Here is a 15,521-nt window from a genome sequence, read left to right as displayed (position 1 = left end):
AGGGATAGTTTCACTTCTTCTTTCCCTATGCGGATCCCTTTAATGTCTTTTTCTTGCCTTATTGCCCTGGCTAAGGGTTCTAGGACTATGTTGAAGAGGAGTGGAGACAGTGGACATCCTTGCCTTGTTCCTGTTTTTAGGAGGATTGGTTGTAGCTTTTCTCCATTAAGTATAATATTGGCTATTGGTCTGTCATAAATGGCTTTTATTGTTTTTAGAAATGTTCCTTCTATTCCTATTTTCTCCAGAGCTTTTAGCATGAATGAATGTTGAATTTTATCAAAGGCCTTTTCTGCATCTGTGGCGATAATCATGTGATTCTTGACCTTGGCTCTGTTGATATGCTGGATTACATTTATTGACTTACGTATGTTAAACCATCCCTGTGTCTCTGGGATGAAGCCTACCTGATCACAGTGTATTATTTTTTTTATGTGTTTCTGGATTCTGTTAGCTAGAATCTTGTTAAGGATCTTTGCATCTGTGTTCATCAAGGAAATTGGCCTGTAATTCTCCTTTTTGGTTGGGTCTTTGCCTGGTTTGGGGATGAGTGTGATATTGGCTTCGTAGAATGAGTTTGGGATAGCTCCCTCCTTCTCTGTTTCTCTGAAGAGCTTGAGGAGTATGGGTATTAGTTCTTCTTTAAAGGTCTTATAGAATTCTGCTGTGAATCCATCTGGTCCTGGGCTTTTTTTTGTTGGAAGACTTTTGATAGCTTCCTGTATCTCATTATAGGATATTGGCTTATTTAATTGGTTAACTTCTTCTTTGCTCAGTTTGGGTAACTTGTATTTCTCTAAAAATGCATCCATTTCCGCCAGATTTTCTTCCTTTAGAGAGTATAGCTTTTGAAAGTAGTCTGTTAGAATTGTTTGGATATCTTGGGTACGTGTTGTGATGTTTCCCGTGGCATCCCTAATCCTATTAATATGGGTTTCCTCTCTTCTTTTTTTAATTAATCTTGCCAACGGGCCATCAATTTTGTTTATTTTTTCAAAGAACCAGCTTTTTGTTTGGTTTATTTTGGTTATGGTTTTCTGATTTTCTAATTGGTTAATCTCTGCTCTCAATTTGGTTATCTGGCTTCGTCTGGTAGCTTTAGGTCCCATTTTTTCTTGTTTTTCTAGCTGTTTTAGTTGCAACATGAGATTATTTACTTGGTCTGTCTCCATTCTCTTGATGTGGGCACTGAGGGCAATAAATTTGCCCCTCAGGACTGCTTTTGCTGTGTCCCACAAGTTTCTTTGTGAGGTGTTTTCATTTTCATTGAGTTGTAGGAAATGCTTTATTTCTTCTCTGATCTCTTCTGTTACCCAGGCGTTGGTAAGGAGTGTGCTGTTCAATTTCCATGTATTAGAGAAATTTCTGCGGTATGCTTTGTTATTGAGAGCTAGCTTGATTCCACTGTGGTCAGATAGGATACAGGGGATTATGTCGATCCCTTTGTATTTGCTTAAGTTCCTTGAATGAACTATGATATGGTCTATTTTGGAGAAAGTTCCATGAGCTGCTGAGAAGAATGTGTACTGTGTTGTTTTAGGGTGAAATACTCGGTAGATGTCAGTTAATTCCGCTTGAAGTATGGCCTCACTTAATTCGGTAGCTTCTTTGCCAATCCTCTGGTTGGTAGACCTGTCCTTTGGTGAGAGTGGCGTGTTAAAGTCTCCTAGTATTATCGTATTGGGATCTATTTTATTCTGTAAGTTTGAGAGCATTTGTTTAACATATCTGGGTGCACCAATATTTGGGGCATATAAGTTGATGATGGTTATATCCTCCTCTTGGATTGTTCCCTTTATTAATATGCAGTGTCCGTCCTTGTCTTTCTGTACTGATTTTAATGAAAAGTTTATTTTGTCAGATATCAGGATAGCTACACCTGCTTTCTTATTGGGGGAATTTGATTGGTAGATCCTTTTCCACCCCTTCACTCTGAGTTTGTTTGTATGTTTGGCTGAGAGGTGGGTCTCCTGAAGGCAACAGATGGATGGGTCTTGTTTTCTGATCCAGTCCTCAGTTCGTTTTCTTTTAATTGGCGAATTCAGCCCATTTATATTAAGAGAAAGTATAGAGAGATGCATTGTTGTCCCTGCCATTCCGTTTTCCTAAGTTTTTCTTCTTTCCTTTCCTCCTGTGCTTGCTCAGTTAGACTTTGAGTAATGCCTGTTTGGGGCAGGTCCCAGTTCCTGGTTGCTTTCTTCAGGTTGTGTCCCCCCTCTTAGAATTCTTTGTAATGCTGGCTTAATGTTTATGTATTCATTTAGTTTTTCTTTGCTATTAAAAGTTTTCAGTTCTCCATCGAATGTGAATGCTAGCTTTGCCGGGTATATCAGTCTGGGTTGGCAGTTATTGGCTCTCAGGGCTCGTATGGTGCTTTCCCAGGCTTTTCTTGCATTCATTGTTTGTGTGGAGAGATCTGCAGTGATTCTAATTTTTTTCCCGTTGTAGTATAGCTCCTTCTTCATTTTTGCTGCATGCAGGATTGTTTCCTTATTATTCAGATCCATCATTGTTACTATTATGTGCCTAGAAGTGTTTCTCCTGGGATCTTGCTTGTTGGGTGTTCGATAAGCTTTTGTGATGTAGTTAAGATGGTCGTTTTTGAGGTGGGGAAAATTTTCATTGACTATCTTGTTAAATAGGTGTTGCATTCCCTTGCTCTGGAATTCCTCACCTTCGTCCACTCCGATTATGCGAAGGTTAAATTTTTTAGCATTATCTGCTTGCTCTTGAATTTCCCTTTGGTTTAATTTGAGTGATTTTTCCATATCTGTCACTTTTTGGTCCAGTTGGTGTATTCTGTCTTCTGTATCTGACACTCTACCTTCCATTTCATTCATTCTGTTGACCGTGGCTTCTATTGTGGTTTGCATGGTGGAAATGGATCCCTTTATGGATTCAATGTTGGTTCTCAGAGTACTGATCTCACCTCTCAATGAGGTGAGATCAGTATGCATTACCTCTAATTTGGCGTTTATCTCACTTCTTACTGAGGTTTGTGCAGCTTCTATTTTTGCATCCAATTTTTGTTTGATGTCCTGTATATCTTTTGATAGTTCATCCTTGTGCTCTTTCAATTTCTGATCCATTTCTCGCTTTATTTCTTGAGTCATTGCCTCCAGCAACCCTTGGATGTAGTTTTTGTCTTCCATTCCTGCTTTGCTCCCACTGGGGCTCTCCCCTGCGTGGCTGCTGGCTTTTGAGGTGAGCTTGCTGTCCTGGGTAGTGGTAAACCTTGTGATTTTTCTCTGTGATTTTCACATGGGGGTTCAGGAGACTGCTCTTCAATCTTGTTTTGGTGTGTCTGTCTTTGCTTGGTTGCTGATTCTGTATTGGTAGAGAGAGTCTGTGCCTGATCTGGATTCTGTTGGGAGCCTATTTCCAGCTGCTATTCACTTAGGATTCTCAGCTCTCTGCTGTAGCAATTCCCGCCTTTGGAAGGGTTGAGCAGCCTAGATTGCTTGTGTTTGCTCCTGCGGGTGCTCTTGGGAAGATCAGATGCTCTGGATGCACTCTCCCAAATACTGGAGTCTGCTATGGGCTCCTGATGTGTTTTTGTTTGTTTGTTTTGGGCTGGTTGTGGGCTTGAACTCTAGGTTTGGGTGCTGTCCCTCAGCTCTTCAGCTCAGGGCTGGCACCCTACCATTTGAGCCACAGCCCCACTTCTGACCCTTTTTGCTTTGTTCAGGTGCCGGTCCCCTGGCCTGGTTCCGGCCCCAGCCTGGAGCGCACTCGTTAGGCCTGTGCTAATGTGTATACCACCTTGGTTATGCAGCCTGGAGGACACAGTTCAAATTTCTTCTACTGTTGGTAGTCTTGACCCAGGGGCACTGTTCCTGGCTTGAGCATTTAAGCTCCCTTCCAGGGGCGCTCTTGCTCTGGCCTGGCCAGCAGAGTGTCCTGTGGTCCGGGTGTTGGGGTAGGGAGTCTAGGTCAGGGTCTGGGGATTCCCTCCAGCTCTGGTCTCCCTTGATGGATTCCCTGTCCCCTGATGGGTACTCACCCTGTAGGTCGTCAGTTGTTGTTGCAGTCCGTCAGTTGTTGCAGTCCGAGTTCAGTTGGGGTGGTTGCGGGCTGGGTTGGGCGGCCCCCCGCCGGGTAGTTGCGATCGCGATTGGGCGGGTGTTCTGCGGACAGGTCCCTTTGTGGCGCTGCTGGTGCCGGGCGGCTTTGGCGGGATGGAGCCTCTCCGCTCCGGTGGAGAGTGATGGGTGGGGTGGGATCCTCCTGGAGACTCCCGGCTGGTAGGTTTCTCTGTTCCTGGCGATCCGCTGTTCTGCAATCCGGTACCTGGTGATCTGCAAGCAGCCCCCTGTGTCTCTGTGGCTCCGGCAGCCCCCGCTGGGCCGGCTGGCCGGCGGCTTGGCGCACTGCCGCACGGCCAGTAAAGGTTGGGGGAGGGGTCTTTGCTCTTCTCTGTTCTGAAATTCTTCTTTTCCTCTCTTTCTTTTTTTTGTTATTTTCCACCTCTGGTTTTTCTCTGAGTGTTCGTCTTTTTGTTGTTGTCGGTCTCTTGGGGAGATTAAAGGTTGGAACTCGAACTCTCTTTTTGGTTGGAGAGAGCTGTGGCGTTTCCCTACTGCCCCGTCGCCATCTTCAAATAGGGTTACATTAAAATAAAGTTTTTTCACAGCAAATGACATAGTTACTAAACTAGAAAGATAGCCAACAGACTGAGAGAAAATGTTTACCAACATTATATCTCATACAGGTCTAATATACAAGGAGCTCAAGATATTAATCCCTCCCCAACTAATTAACTAATCAATATGTGGACAAAGGAGCCAAAGAGAGACTTCAAAGAAATAAGAATGTCAAAGAAACATGAGGAAATACTCATCCATCCATGAAGGAAATGCAAATCAAAACACCCCAGTTTAGATTTGCCAACATTGAAAATTTGAACAACAAATGCCAAGTATGTGAGGATAAAGGAACCCTATTCAATGTTGGTGGGAATGTAAATTAGTACAACTTGGAACAGGGAGGTTCCTCACAAAACTATACATATAATTTCTCTATGACACAACTATACCACTCTTGGGCATATGTCCAGAACATTACAAGTCAGGATATGGCAAAGGCACTTGCACATTCATGTTCACTGCTGAACTATTCACAATAGTCATGTTGTGGAAAAAGCCCAGATATGCTACAATAGATGCATGGATCAAAATTATGTAGTACATATACACCATAGAATTTTACTCAACCATTAGAAAGAATACTAGTATGTCATTTGCAGGGAAATGGATAGACCTAGAACAAATCATGTTAAGTGAAGTAAGCCAAGCTCAGAGAGACAAAGGACATAGGTTTTCCCTAATATGTGGAAGCTAAATCTAAAAATGGGGTGAGATATATATATATATGTATATACATATATGTATATATATACATATATGTATATACATATATATATATATGGGACTACAGGCATTCATACACTAACAGTCACACTAAAGGAGGATAGTCTAAAGGAAGGAATACAAAGGCATTTGTGTGAACATTTAAAATACTATTTATTAAAATGAATTCTGGGAAATGAAAACATTCCGGGTTTTGTTGTTGTTTTTGTTGGTGGTGGTGGTGTTTGTTTTTGCTCTTTTTTTCTTTTTGTCTTTCTACAAGTAAGGGCAGAAGGACACAAAAATGGATGGAGGAAATTCAACAAATGTAGTTATGGTATTCACTATACACTGTGAAAAATGAAATATACAACTTGTAGGCAGGGACAGAAAGGGGAAACTGGAATTAAGTGAAGGAAGGAGTGACATTGTACAAGTGGAATTGTATTCATTACTCATTATCTGATTTATGCAACTATAACCCTGTGGATATTAACTCTATAATGATTATTTTTTAAAAGTTCATTTAATTGTTAATCTAAATAAATAGTCTTTGAATAAAAAATTGTATTCCTTAACTGATTTATGAAAGGGTAACCCTTTGTACAACATCTTAATACTAGCAACACATTCATATTTTTAAAAATTAAAGTTAATTATCAATTCTAATTTGCTCAGTGTAAAGACTGTAAATTAATTTTCTTTCTATAATTATTAAACTAATTATAACTTCATATTTATGAAATAATATTAAAATGATTATGTTGTTAGAAATCAATCATCCTTTTCTGTAAGTATTCTCAATTATACACCAACCACAACTTCAATTAGTAGAAAGTTTACATGACTATTACAGTTTGAGAACTCATGATTCCACTTAAATGAGATAAGTTCTCTTCTGAACTCAAGGAAAACAAACATATTTATCTTAATAATTCCCCTGGAGATTAAGATCTCCAGCCTGAATCTTATGTAAGTGTCCTCTGTGTCCCTCTTGTTACATTTACTAACCCAAAGTCTATTTTCATGTCTTTATGACAGGTTAAAAAACTGTCAGGTTAAAACTATTCCAATTTATATTCAGAGCTTCACTGTGTCTACATTTCTTTGAAGAAGCTATTCCTCAGCCCTAACTGGAAGGTTTAAATAGCAATGCTAAGAACACATTATGCTTACATGCTTTAATAAAAGAAAAGACATTTTACATGGTTTATATAATTGAATGGAATATAATTTTCTAATCACAAAGCCAATATTAAAAGATAGGTTTGACCAAAATGAATATGGAAAATAATATTTAATGGCAGCACAAACCTATGATGAGTAAAAACCTATAGTCTGAAGTATTAGTTTTACAGTTTGAGCTTGAGTTTTGGAGATAGAAACCTGAATTAGTTTAATCCACATGACACATAAGAAAAAGATTACTTGAGCATGATAAAATAATTTAACATTATTTTCTTCCTTAGTTAAATTAACATTTGTGACAAATCTGGTATTCAATAAAACTTGGAATGTACTCAGTTATTTTAATTTAGTATTACTTTTGGTAATTTATGTTTTTCTTTTCTTCAGGGGATAGTTATGGAATGTCATGAGTGATAAGTGATTGATTTAAAGTCATTTGTATATATTTTTAACAATACCAATCTACTTACCTTTTGATTGTTACTACTAACATCCTCCTTTTGTTAATCTTTCAACATACTAGTCTTATTATTCTAAATCCTCTAGTATTTTTATATAGATTAAAATATATTATTGTGATTATGAATGTTTTATTATGTGAGAACAAAATTTTGGTGCATTATTTTAAATTTAGTATATTATTTTAATACAAAAAATATCTGCACTCATTTTCCAGTTTTTTGACTTTTCACTTTTCATATTGCTCAGTGATAAAGTTTCATAAAAAACATAACAATTCTCGTGATTTATAGAAATATGAGTGTTCTGTTTATACATTAAAAAAGCTGTTATACTTTTCCACATACAGTAACTTGGGTAGCTCAGTGATCATTTGGAAATACATTGACTAGTTAACATAGACACACATGGTTGACATTTTAGCTTCCTTTTCCTAAGCAAGAAATTATAATTGAAAGGAATATTATCATTTTTTCATTTAAAGTATCACTTGAAAACCTTGGTATGCTTTTCCCACAGCAAAGATCATTCATTACATTCTCAAACAAAATTTGTTCTAGAACAAAGCCAATCACTACTGATCCAATTTTAAGAAGTTACAATATGTCATTTTATGTCTTTCTGGTTCAATTATATAAATCTACTTCTATTTTTCCATTGAGGTTTAAACTACTTCTATTTTTCCATTCCAGTTTTCTTATTTACAGGTCTGAATAAAAGAACATCTTTTGAAAATATTTAGTATTTTATCATATAAAATTGCAGTTATGAGTAATTTTATCAACCTCAACAATTTTCAGTCTTTATAAATAGAAATGGAAAGATACAAAATTTTGGAAATATTTAATACTGTTATAAAACACTCTTAGAGGGGCTGAGAAGGTGGCTCAGTGGTAGAGCGCTTGCCTTGCATGCCTGAGGCCCTGGGTTCAATTCCTCAGCACCATATAAGCAAAAAGAAAAAAGCCGGAAGTGGCACTGTGGCTCAAGTGGTAGAGCACTAGCCTTGAGCTAAAGAGCTGAGGGACAGCGCCCAGGCCCAGAGTTCAGGCCCCACGACCGGACCCAAAAAAAACCAAAAAACACTCTTAGAAATGCTAATCAATGTTATTATTTGCTTTAAAATATGCAAGTATGATTATGAAAAACTAAAATCTTACAGGTTTAAATATTATTTTCTGATGTTGTATTACAAGTTTTAAATATTAAGCTAACCATTTACTTTATCTTACAGGTCAATGAAGAAAGCAGTCTTGTGATTTTTCTCCTATTAATATTATGGTGAAAATTACATGGTTTTGAAATAATTTCATATGTAGTGTGCAGATGCATTACTGCATGGATGGAGATTCCAGAGATGAGAATAATTTTTTAGGATTAAAAACTGTGTAATTACACAAAGCATATTAAGCAGAGCACCATAGTTTAATCACTATTAACACATCTTACAATCAAGAAAAATGAGATTAATTAAAAAACAAAATTTAATAAATGTAAATACACACACCAAATATATATTCAACAAAATATACAGTTTATTTGATATATTCTATCACTTAAAGCCTTTTTATAATCCACATGATTAAATACTGGGTTTATTTTATTATTACAAAAATTCAATATTCTGAGGAGTTACCAAATTTTCTTTATAAATTCTTAAACCCTGATTAGAACTTTAGTTTTTAGATAATTTTATTAAAGAATTTATTAAATTTATTAAAGAAAGCCTTCTCATAATTGATAAACTCTTAAGCCAAACAATGAAAAGTCAGTCTAGTATGGTTTGATATCCATAAGTAAGACTTCTAAAGAGAAAAATCAAATAACAAAATATCCACATGAAAACTATTACATGATCCATAAGTGATCTAATTGTTTCAAGTTACTGTGGGAAAGTATGGAGTACAAACATTAGGATGAATGAACTTGGATGTAAGTTTACGTCCCTGTGCACAGTTTCAATGCATCTGAGGTGTATACTGGGAACAAAGAAGGGATGATCCACATTTAAGTGTCAAGCAAACCTAAATACTAGTACCAAAGTCTCGGTGGTTGTAGAAGGCCTATATTAGTAAAGCATCCAAAGGGACATTAAAAGAAGCCAGAGACTGAATAGAAGAGTCCAGGAGTGTTTCTCAGATTAATTACAACTTTATTCCAGAAGAAACAAAAACCTCAACCTTAAGAAAGATTTATTTTCTTGCTCAAGAATTCCTAAAATGGCAATTAAATTATCTGAAAAGGACCCAGTATAAATATACAATAACTAAATCTTTAGGATTAAATGAAATTACTACCATTACTTTTTTTAAAAAGGTAGGTGAAATATACTTTAGCTTATAAAAGAGTACTAAATGAATTCACTTATAAAATCTTTGGTTGTGTCTGAAACCAATGGTTCAAGTCAGGAACCAGTAGCCTCTAGCTACACAAAAGGCTGAGATCTCAGGATTGCAGTTTAAAGCCAGCTCCTGCAGAAAAGTAAGTGAGAACCTTATCTTTGATTAACTACCAAAAAAGCCAGAAATGAAGCTGTGGCTCAAGTAGTAGAATGCTACGCTTGAACAAAAAAATCTAAGGGACAGAACTCTGGACCTGAGTTCAAACCCTAACAGCAACACACAAATAAATATAAAAAATGTGTTTTATAATTTAGCTCATGCGCTTATGTAGACACTTTATACAAGAGGGAAGAATGAATAACAGGAACCATAAAATTAAATGGTTATGTTCTTCACTTAGACTTAACAGTAGTTTGACTTGCTTTATTCAGTGATCAAACTGGACTCTGATCATGAAATTATGATAGAGACAAGTACATAAGGGAATATAATACATATCTGAACATCAGATGTTCAGAATTTGATAAAAATTTCTCATTTTTATGCCTTTCTGACAGAAAAAGTGTAGTACTGCCAATGTGATTTTCACTAATTAAATGGTATTATTCTGCATAAATGTCCAATTTCTTTTTCTGTAGCAAAAATGTTCTCTTTCTGCATGTCCATAGTTTGAAACCTACTACTTATTAACTTATCTTGTTTTCCAGATTTTCTTTCTTTAAAGGCTCTTTGAAAAACAGCATCTAGATGGATAGAAAAAACAACTCAATGATAGCTGAGTTTGTTTTGTTAGGGCTCACCAGCAGTTGGAAACTTGAAATTTTCTTTTTTTGCATATTTTTGGTGGCCTATGCAGCAATCATGGCAGGGAATCTACTCATTGTTATCACTGTAACCTTTGACTCCCAGCTCCATTCAATACCAATGTACTTCCTCCTGGGAAATCTCTCCTTTCTTGACATGTCTCTTTCTACAATAACAACCCCTAAGATGGTGACAGATTTCCTCAGGGAGACTAAAACTATCTCCTTCTGGGGTTGTATGACTCAGATGTTCTTCCTCCACTTCCTAGGGGGAAGTGAGATGACTCTTCTCATAGTCATGGCTGTTGATAGGTACATTGCGATATGCAAACCTCTTTACTATACAACCATCATGAACCACAGGGTGCTGATGGGATCTGTGCTGCTGTCCTGGGTTGTTGGTTTTGTGCATACAATGAGCCAGATGGTCTTCACTGTCACCTTGCCATTCTGTGGCCCCAATGTAGTGGATGACATATTGTGTGACCTTCCCCTAGTATTGAAGCTTGCCTGCACTGAGACCTATGTTCTGGAGTTGCTGGCTATTGCTGACAGCGATCTGTTGTCTTTCATCTGCTTCATACTCTTGCTCATTTCCTACACTCTCATTCTGGTAACTGTGTGCCATCGCTCCTCAGCAGGACTCTCCAAGGCTCTGTCTACACTGTCTGCTCACATCACAGTGGTGACTCTGTTCTTTGGGCCCTGCATTTTCATTTACATTTGGCCATTTAGTAGCTTCTCAGTGGACCAATTTCTTTCTGTATTTTATTCAGTTATCACTCCCTTACTAAATCCCGTTATTTACACTCTGAGGAATCACGAGATGAAATCAGCCATGAGCAGATTGAGGACAAGACATGTGAGCTCCAGACAAACCTCATAGAGAAGAGTGAAGATGAAGACTTTTAGTGAAAAATCCTGTAAATTACATTTGAAATTAGGTTGCCAGTTCTTTGTTTTGTTTTATAGATTTTTTTTAAAATAATTATATTGTATGCTGAAATTTTCAAGTATATATTCTTATTGTATTTGTATAACATTCATGGTGCAACTGAAAGTTATATTCACAGAAATTCATTTGTACTTTTTTTAATGTGATAGAGGGATACAGAAATTGTTCTTTATATTTAGAAATCTAGAAATTTCTTAAAGTATCCTTTTTAAATAAAAAGAAATAATAGTTTTTTAAAAAAAAATAGGTGCTCATGGCTCATCCCTGTAATCCTACATATTCGTGAGGCTTTAACCTGAGGATCACAGTTTGAAGCCAGCCTGGGCAGGACAGTCCATTAAACTCTTATCTCCATTTAACCACCAGAAAACTGGAAGCGGTGCTATAGCTCAAATGGTAGAGCAGTACCCTTGAGCAAGAGAGCTCAGGGACAACATCTATACCCCAAGTTCAAGCCCATGACTGGCCAAAACAAAAGAAAGGGAGAGAGGGAGAAAGGGAAAGAAAGAAAGAGAGAAATAGAAAATGAGTTTGGTGTGTGTGTGTGTGTCTGTGTGTGTGTGTTTATTTTTAACTATGAATCTAACTTTGGATTTTAAAGTAGTTCCTTTATGGGAAAAATGTAGGAATGGACACAGAAAGAAAGGTGTGACAGGGGTGGATGAATATTGTAAAAGATATATATATATATATATATATATATATATATATATATATACATATATACATATACACACATACATATATATGTGTCTGCATAAATATATGTGTATCTATATAATACCAAATTGAATCTAGTGAAAAAATAATTTTAATGAGGAAGAAAGGGGGTTGAGTAACAAATTTGATCAAAAAACATAATATCCAAATTGTAAGTATCACAGTAAAGCACATTTTTGCAATTAAAGATTTTTAGAAAGTTAAAATTTTTTTAAGTGTTAATTATTCTAAACTCAAATATGGACAATTACAATTACATGCTGAACATGATAATGTGGAAAGATTATTAGTGAGCTGGGACAATGATCATATTCATGAGTGATTGATATGCATGAGAATTGCATAGAAAGTAGCTTCTATGGATTTCTGAATTCAAATCACAACAAAACAGAAAATATGTAAGCTAGTTAAGTTACATTGAGGAAAGCTTAAGTTGTACTAAATGTTAATTTAGATGTGTGGTCCTTGAACATCATGACTAGGTGGCCCTTGCAGATTTCCAGCCACCATTATTGTTTCCTGCCTCTAAGGCAATGTGCCTGCCACACTAATTAAAGCTAAAGGAAATTTAAAGGTATGTTTCTAGTCATATGTTCATGTAAAACTTTAAGTTCTTCTTTCAAATATCACATTGAGGTTAATGGAAAATAGTTTTCTAGGATTACTAGATACATTTGCATTCATTATCTATGAACTATGTTGATTAGAGAGTTAAATATGAAAACTAGCATAGCACTTCAATAACTTGCAAGAGTTTCCCACATTTGTTTCAGTTTATCTTTTACTATAAAAGTGCATTGTTAGAGATTTGAGAAAAACCTGCCCTGCCCCCCAAGTACAACTATTTACATTTCAGAACATTTACCAACTACATAGGTCATATTCTTATTTTTTTGATGATATAGATATGCTAGACTTTTTATTTTTAATTTAAAATTTTATATATATTTTTATTGCAAAAATACTGTACAGAGGGGTTACAGTTACATGAGTAAGGTAATGAGTACATTTCCTATTAAGCATTGTTACCTCCTCCATTGTTTTTCCCCTATCATCCCTTCCCTCCCCAACCCCCTGACATTTTAAAATTCGTTTTCAACATAGTGTCCTGTACATCTCAGCGTCACAATGGATCAACCTGCATCCCCATTTAAGCATTCCGTTATATCCCTTCCACTCCCCAAATTACAAAAAGTGTATATATACGATACAGAACACAGGAATCAAATAAAGTGAAAACAAGTGTTAAGCCGGGTGCTGGTGGCTCACGCCGATAATCCTAGCTACTCAGGAGGCTGAGATCTGAGGATCGCGGTTCAAAGCCAGCCTAGGCAAGAAAGACCGTGAGACTCCTGTCTCCAAAAAACTAGAAAACCGGAAATGGCATTGTAGCTCAAGTGGTAGAGTTCTCACTTTGAGCTGAAGAGCTGAGGGACAGCGCCCAGGCCCAGAGTTCAAGCCCCACACCCGCCAAAAAAAAAAAAAAAAGTGTTATACTGTGGAGGAAGAACATAAAAAATAAACAAAAGAATCATATAGTGCATTATAAGTACATTAAAAAACAATAGCAAGAAAGTAAAAACCACTTGTGTCTCTGTCTTGGTGTATATTTCATTTAACGTCATCTTATATGGTCAAATGTACACAGCCTTTGACTTTCTCTACTTGTCCTAAACATGTACTAGTCATTGCAAACAAGGGAAACCATGGGACCTATGTTTCTTTGGGCCTGACTTAGTTCAGTTAATATAACTTTTGCCAAGTCTTTCCATTTCCTAACAAATGATGCAGTGTCATTCTTTCTGATGGAGGCATAGAATTCCATTATGTGTGTGTGTGTGTGTGTGTGTGTGTGTGTGTGTGTGTGTGTGTGTGTATACATATATACATCTACTAAGGGCATCTGGATCGGTTCCATATCTTCGTTATAATGAATAATGCTGCGATAAACATAGTTGTGCTGGTGGCTTTGGTATGACCTTGTTTGTGTTCGTTTGGGTAAATGCCCAAAAGTGGGATTGCTGGGTCATAGCTCTATGTGGAGTCTTTTGAGGAACCTCCATACTGCTTTCCAAAGTGGGTGAACAAGTTTGCACTCCCACCAACAATGTAGTAGGGTTCCCCTTTGTCACATCCCCTTCCAGCATCTGTTGTTACTAGATTTCTTGATTATAGCCATTCTAACTGGGGTGAGGTAGAATATCAATGTGGTTTTGATTTGCATTTCTTTTATGATTAGAGAAGTTGAGCATTTCTTCATGTGTCTATTGGATAGGCCACATATAGTTGTTCCCTATATTATTTGTTGTTACTATATATTGTGAAATGGATTATTATTTTTCATAGTTTTAAATTTTATTGTAAATATACTTTTATACCTGTTTTATACTAAATTAATTATTCAGTTTTATGTTTTAAATTTTTATCTTTGTAAATTTGTAGAGTTTTATTTTATTTAGTTTAATCCTATTCAGAGTTCCATTTTATGGATATGCCATAATCCATTTAGGTCTCATCTTCAAAGATACAATCATTTTCAATATCATATACTCATACTTTTTTGAAACAGATGTGAATTTTTTTTTCAGGTAAGGGGGTAGGTTTATTCAGTAGACCTGCTGGACCAGGCAAGGTTGGCACTCCACGTGGCTGGGAAAGGCCTGGGAATGAGAGAAAGCTGGGAAAGAGGGGAAAGAGAGAGGAAAGAGCTAGAGCAGAGAGAAAGCAGAGAGAGCTAGAAAAGAACAGCAAGAGAGGGGAGAGAGAGAGAGGAGAGAGAGAGAGCAGAAAAGAACAGAAAAATAGCTAGAATAGAACAGAGAGAGCAGAGAGCTAGAAATCAACAGAGAGAGTCTCGGCCTGGGCTACCCCTTATCTAGGGTATGGGCGGGGGAAAGGTGTGACCACATCAAATTCAGATGTGACCTCAGTGGATGCAGATGTGACCTCTTCCAGGTGTCCCAGTTGCCTAGGTAAGGCAGGTACTGGGTGGAGACTTTGCTGCGAGGATGGTGGAGTCTGCTAGCCATCCAGGAGCGGACCTTACATTCCAGACTTTTAATAATCATGAAATAGGGTGAGGATTCTCTCTGGCTACTTCCTGCTGACAAGGGGTGTCGACAATAGGGGTAAAAGGCTGGAATTTGGTCTCCTCCCAGAGAAGGCAGTGAGCAGCAGCTGTCCCTTGGTGGCGTTGAATCCTTAGATGAAGTCAGGAGAAGTCTCATGAGCATTGAGGGGCTGGAAAAAAAATACTAGAGAGCAAATAAATGGCAAGAGGAAGGACTTGGGCTGAAAATGTTGGTAGAAATGTCCCTAGCTACTTCTGACAACTGGCAACTAGGTAGAGAAATCAGGTGACAAAGGCAAGAATATAAATTCCTGTTCAGTTAATAGGTAGACAGGTATAGACATTGGCTGGGTAGGCTTCATACTTCCACTGACCTCCCGGCTCTGGTTAATTTTGAAAGGGCAGGCATAAAGTAGCTGATGTGACATTATCTCCTCTTACTCTTCTCCATGTTCCCTTGTTCCCCAGACTGGCTGAGTCTAGGTGCTCGTTGCTGGGATGGCTTGTCCCAGTTGGTATTCAAGATTTGAACTCAAGGCCTGGGCATTGTCCCTGAGCACTTCTGCTCAAGGCTAGCACTGAACCACTTTGAGTTATAGTACCACTAGTATTCAAGGAGGTTTGAACTCAAGGCCT

At 37.3% G+C, this 15,521-nt stretch overlaps 1 protein-coding gene across 1 annotated transcript; it reads left to right on the top strand.

Annotated features, from left to right (window-relative positions):
• The first annotated feature begins 10,084 nt into the window (after positions 1-10,084).
• On the top strand, positions 10,085-11,026 carry LOC122099248 (olfactory receptor 4L1-like). Its single transcript, XM_042669841.1, has one exon. The coding sequence runs from the start codon at positions 10,085-10,087 to the stop codon at positions 11,024-11,026; it is 942 nt and encodes a 313-aa protein (XP_042525775.1).
• The last annotated feature ends 4,495 nt before the right edge of the window (positions 11,027-15,521 follow it).

This window comes from Dipodomys spectabilis, unplaced genomic scaffold (assembly GCF_019054845.1).
Source record: "Dipodomys spectabilis isolate Male_0828 unplaced genomic scaffold, ASM1905484v1 ptg000506l, whole genome shotgun sequence".
Taxonomy (NCBI): domain Eukaryota; kingdom Metazoa; phylum Chordata; class Mammalia; order Rodentia; family Heteromyidae; genus Dipodomys; species Dipodomys spectabilis.
This window is presented reverse-complemented; position numbering and strand designations above follow the sequence as displayed.

What these genes read in the sequence shown, in the direction of transcription:
- LOC122099248 (XM_042669841.1), top strand. Translation starts at nt 10,085, where the DNA reads ATGGATAGAAAAAACAACTCAATGATAGCTGAGTTTGTTTTGTTAGGG.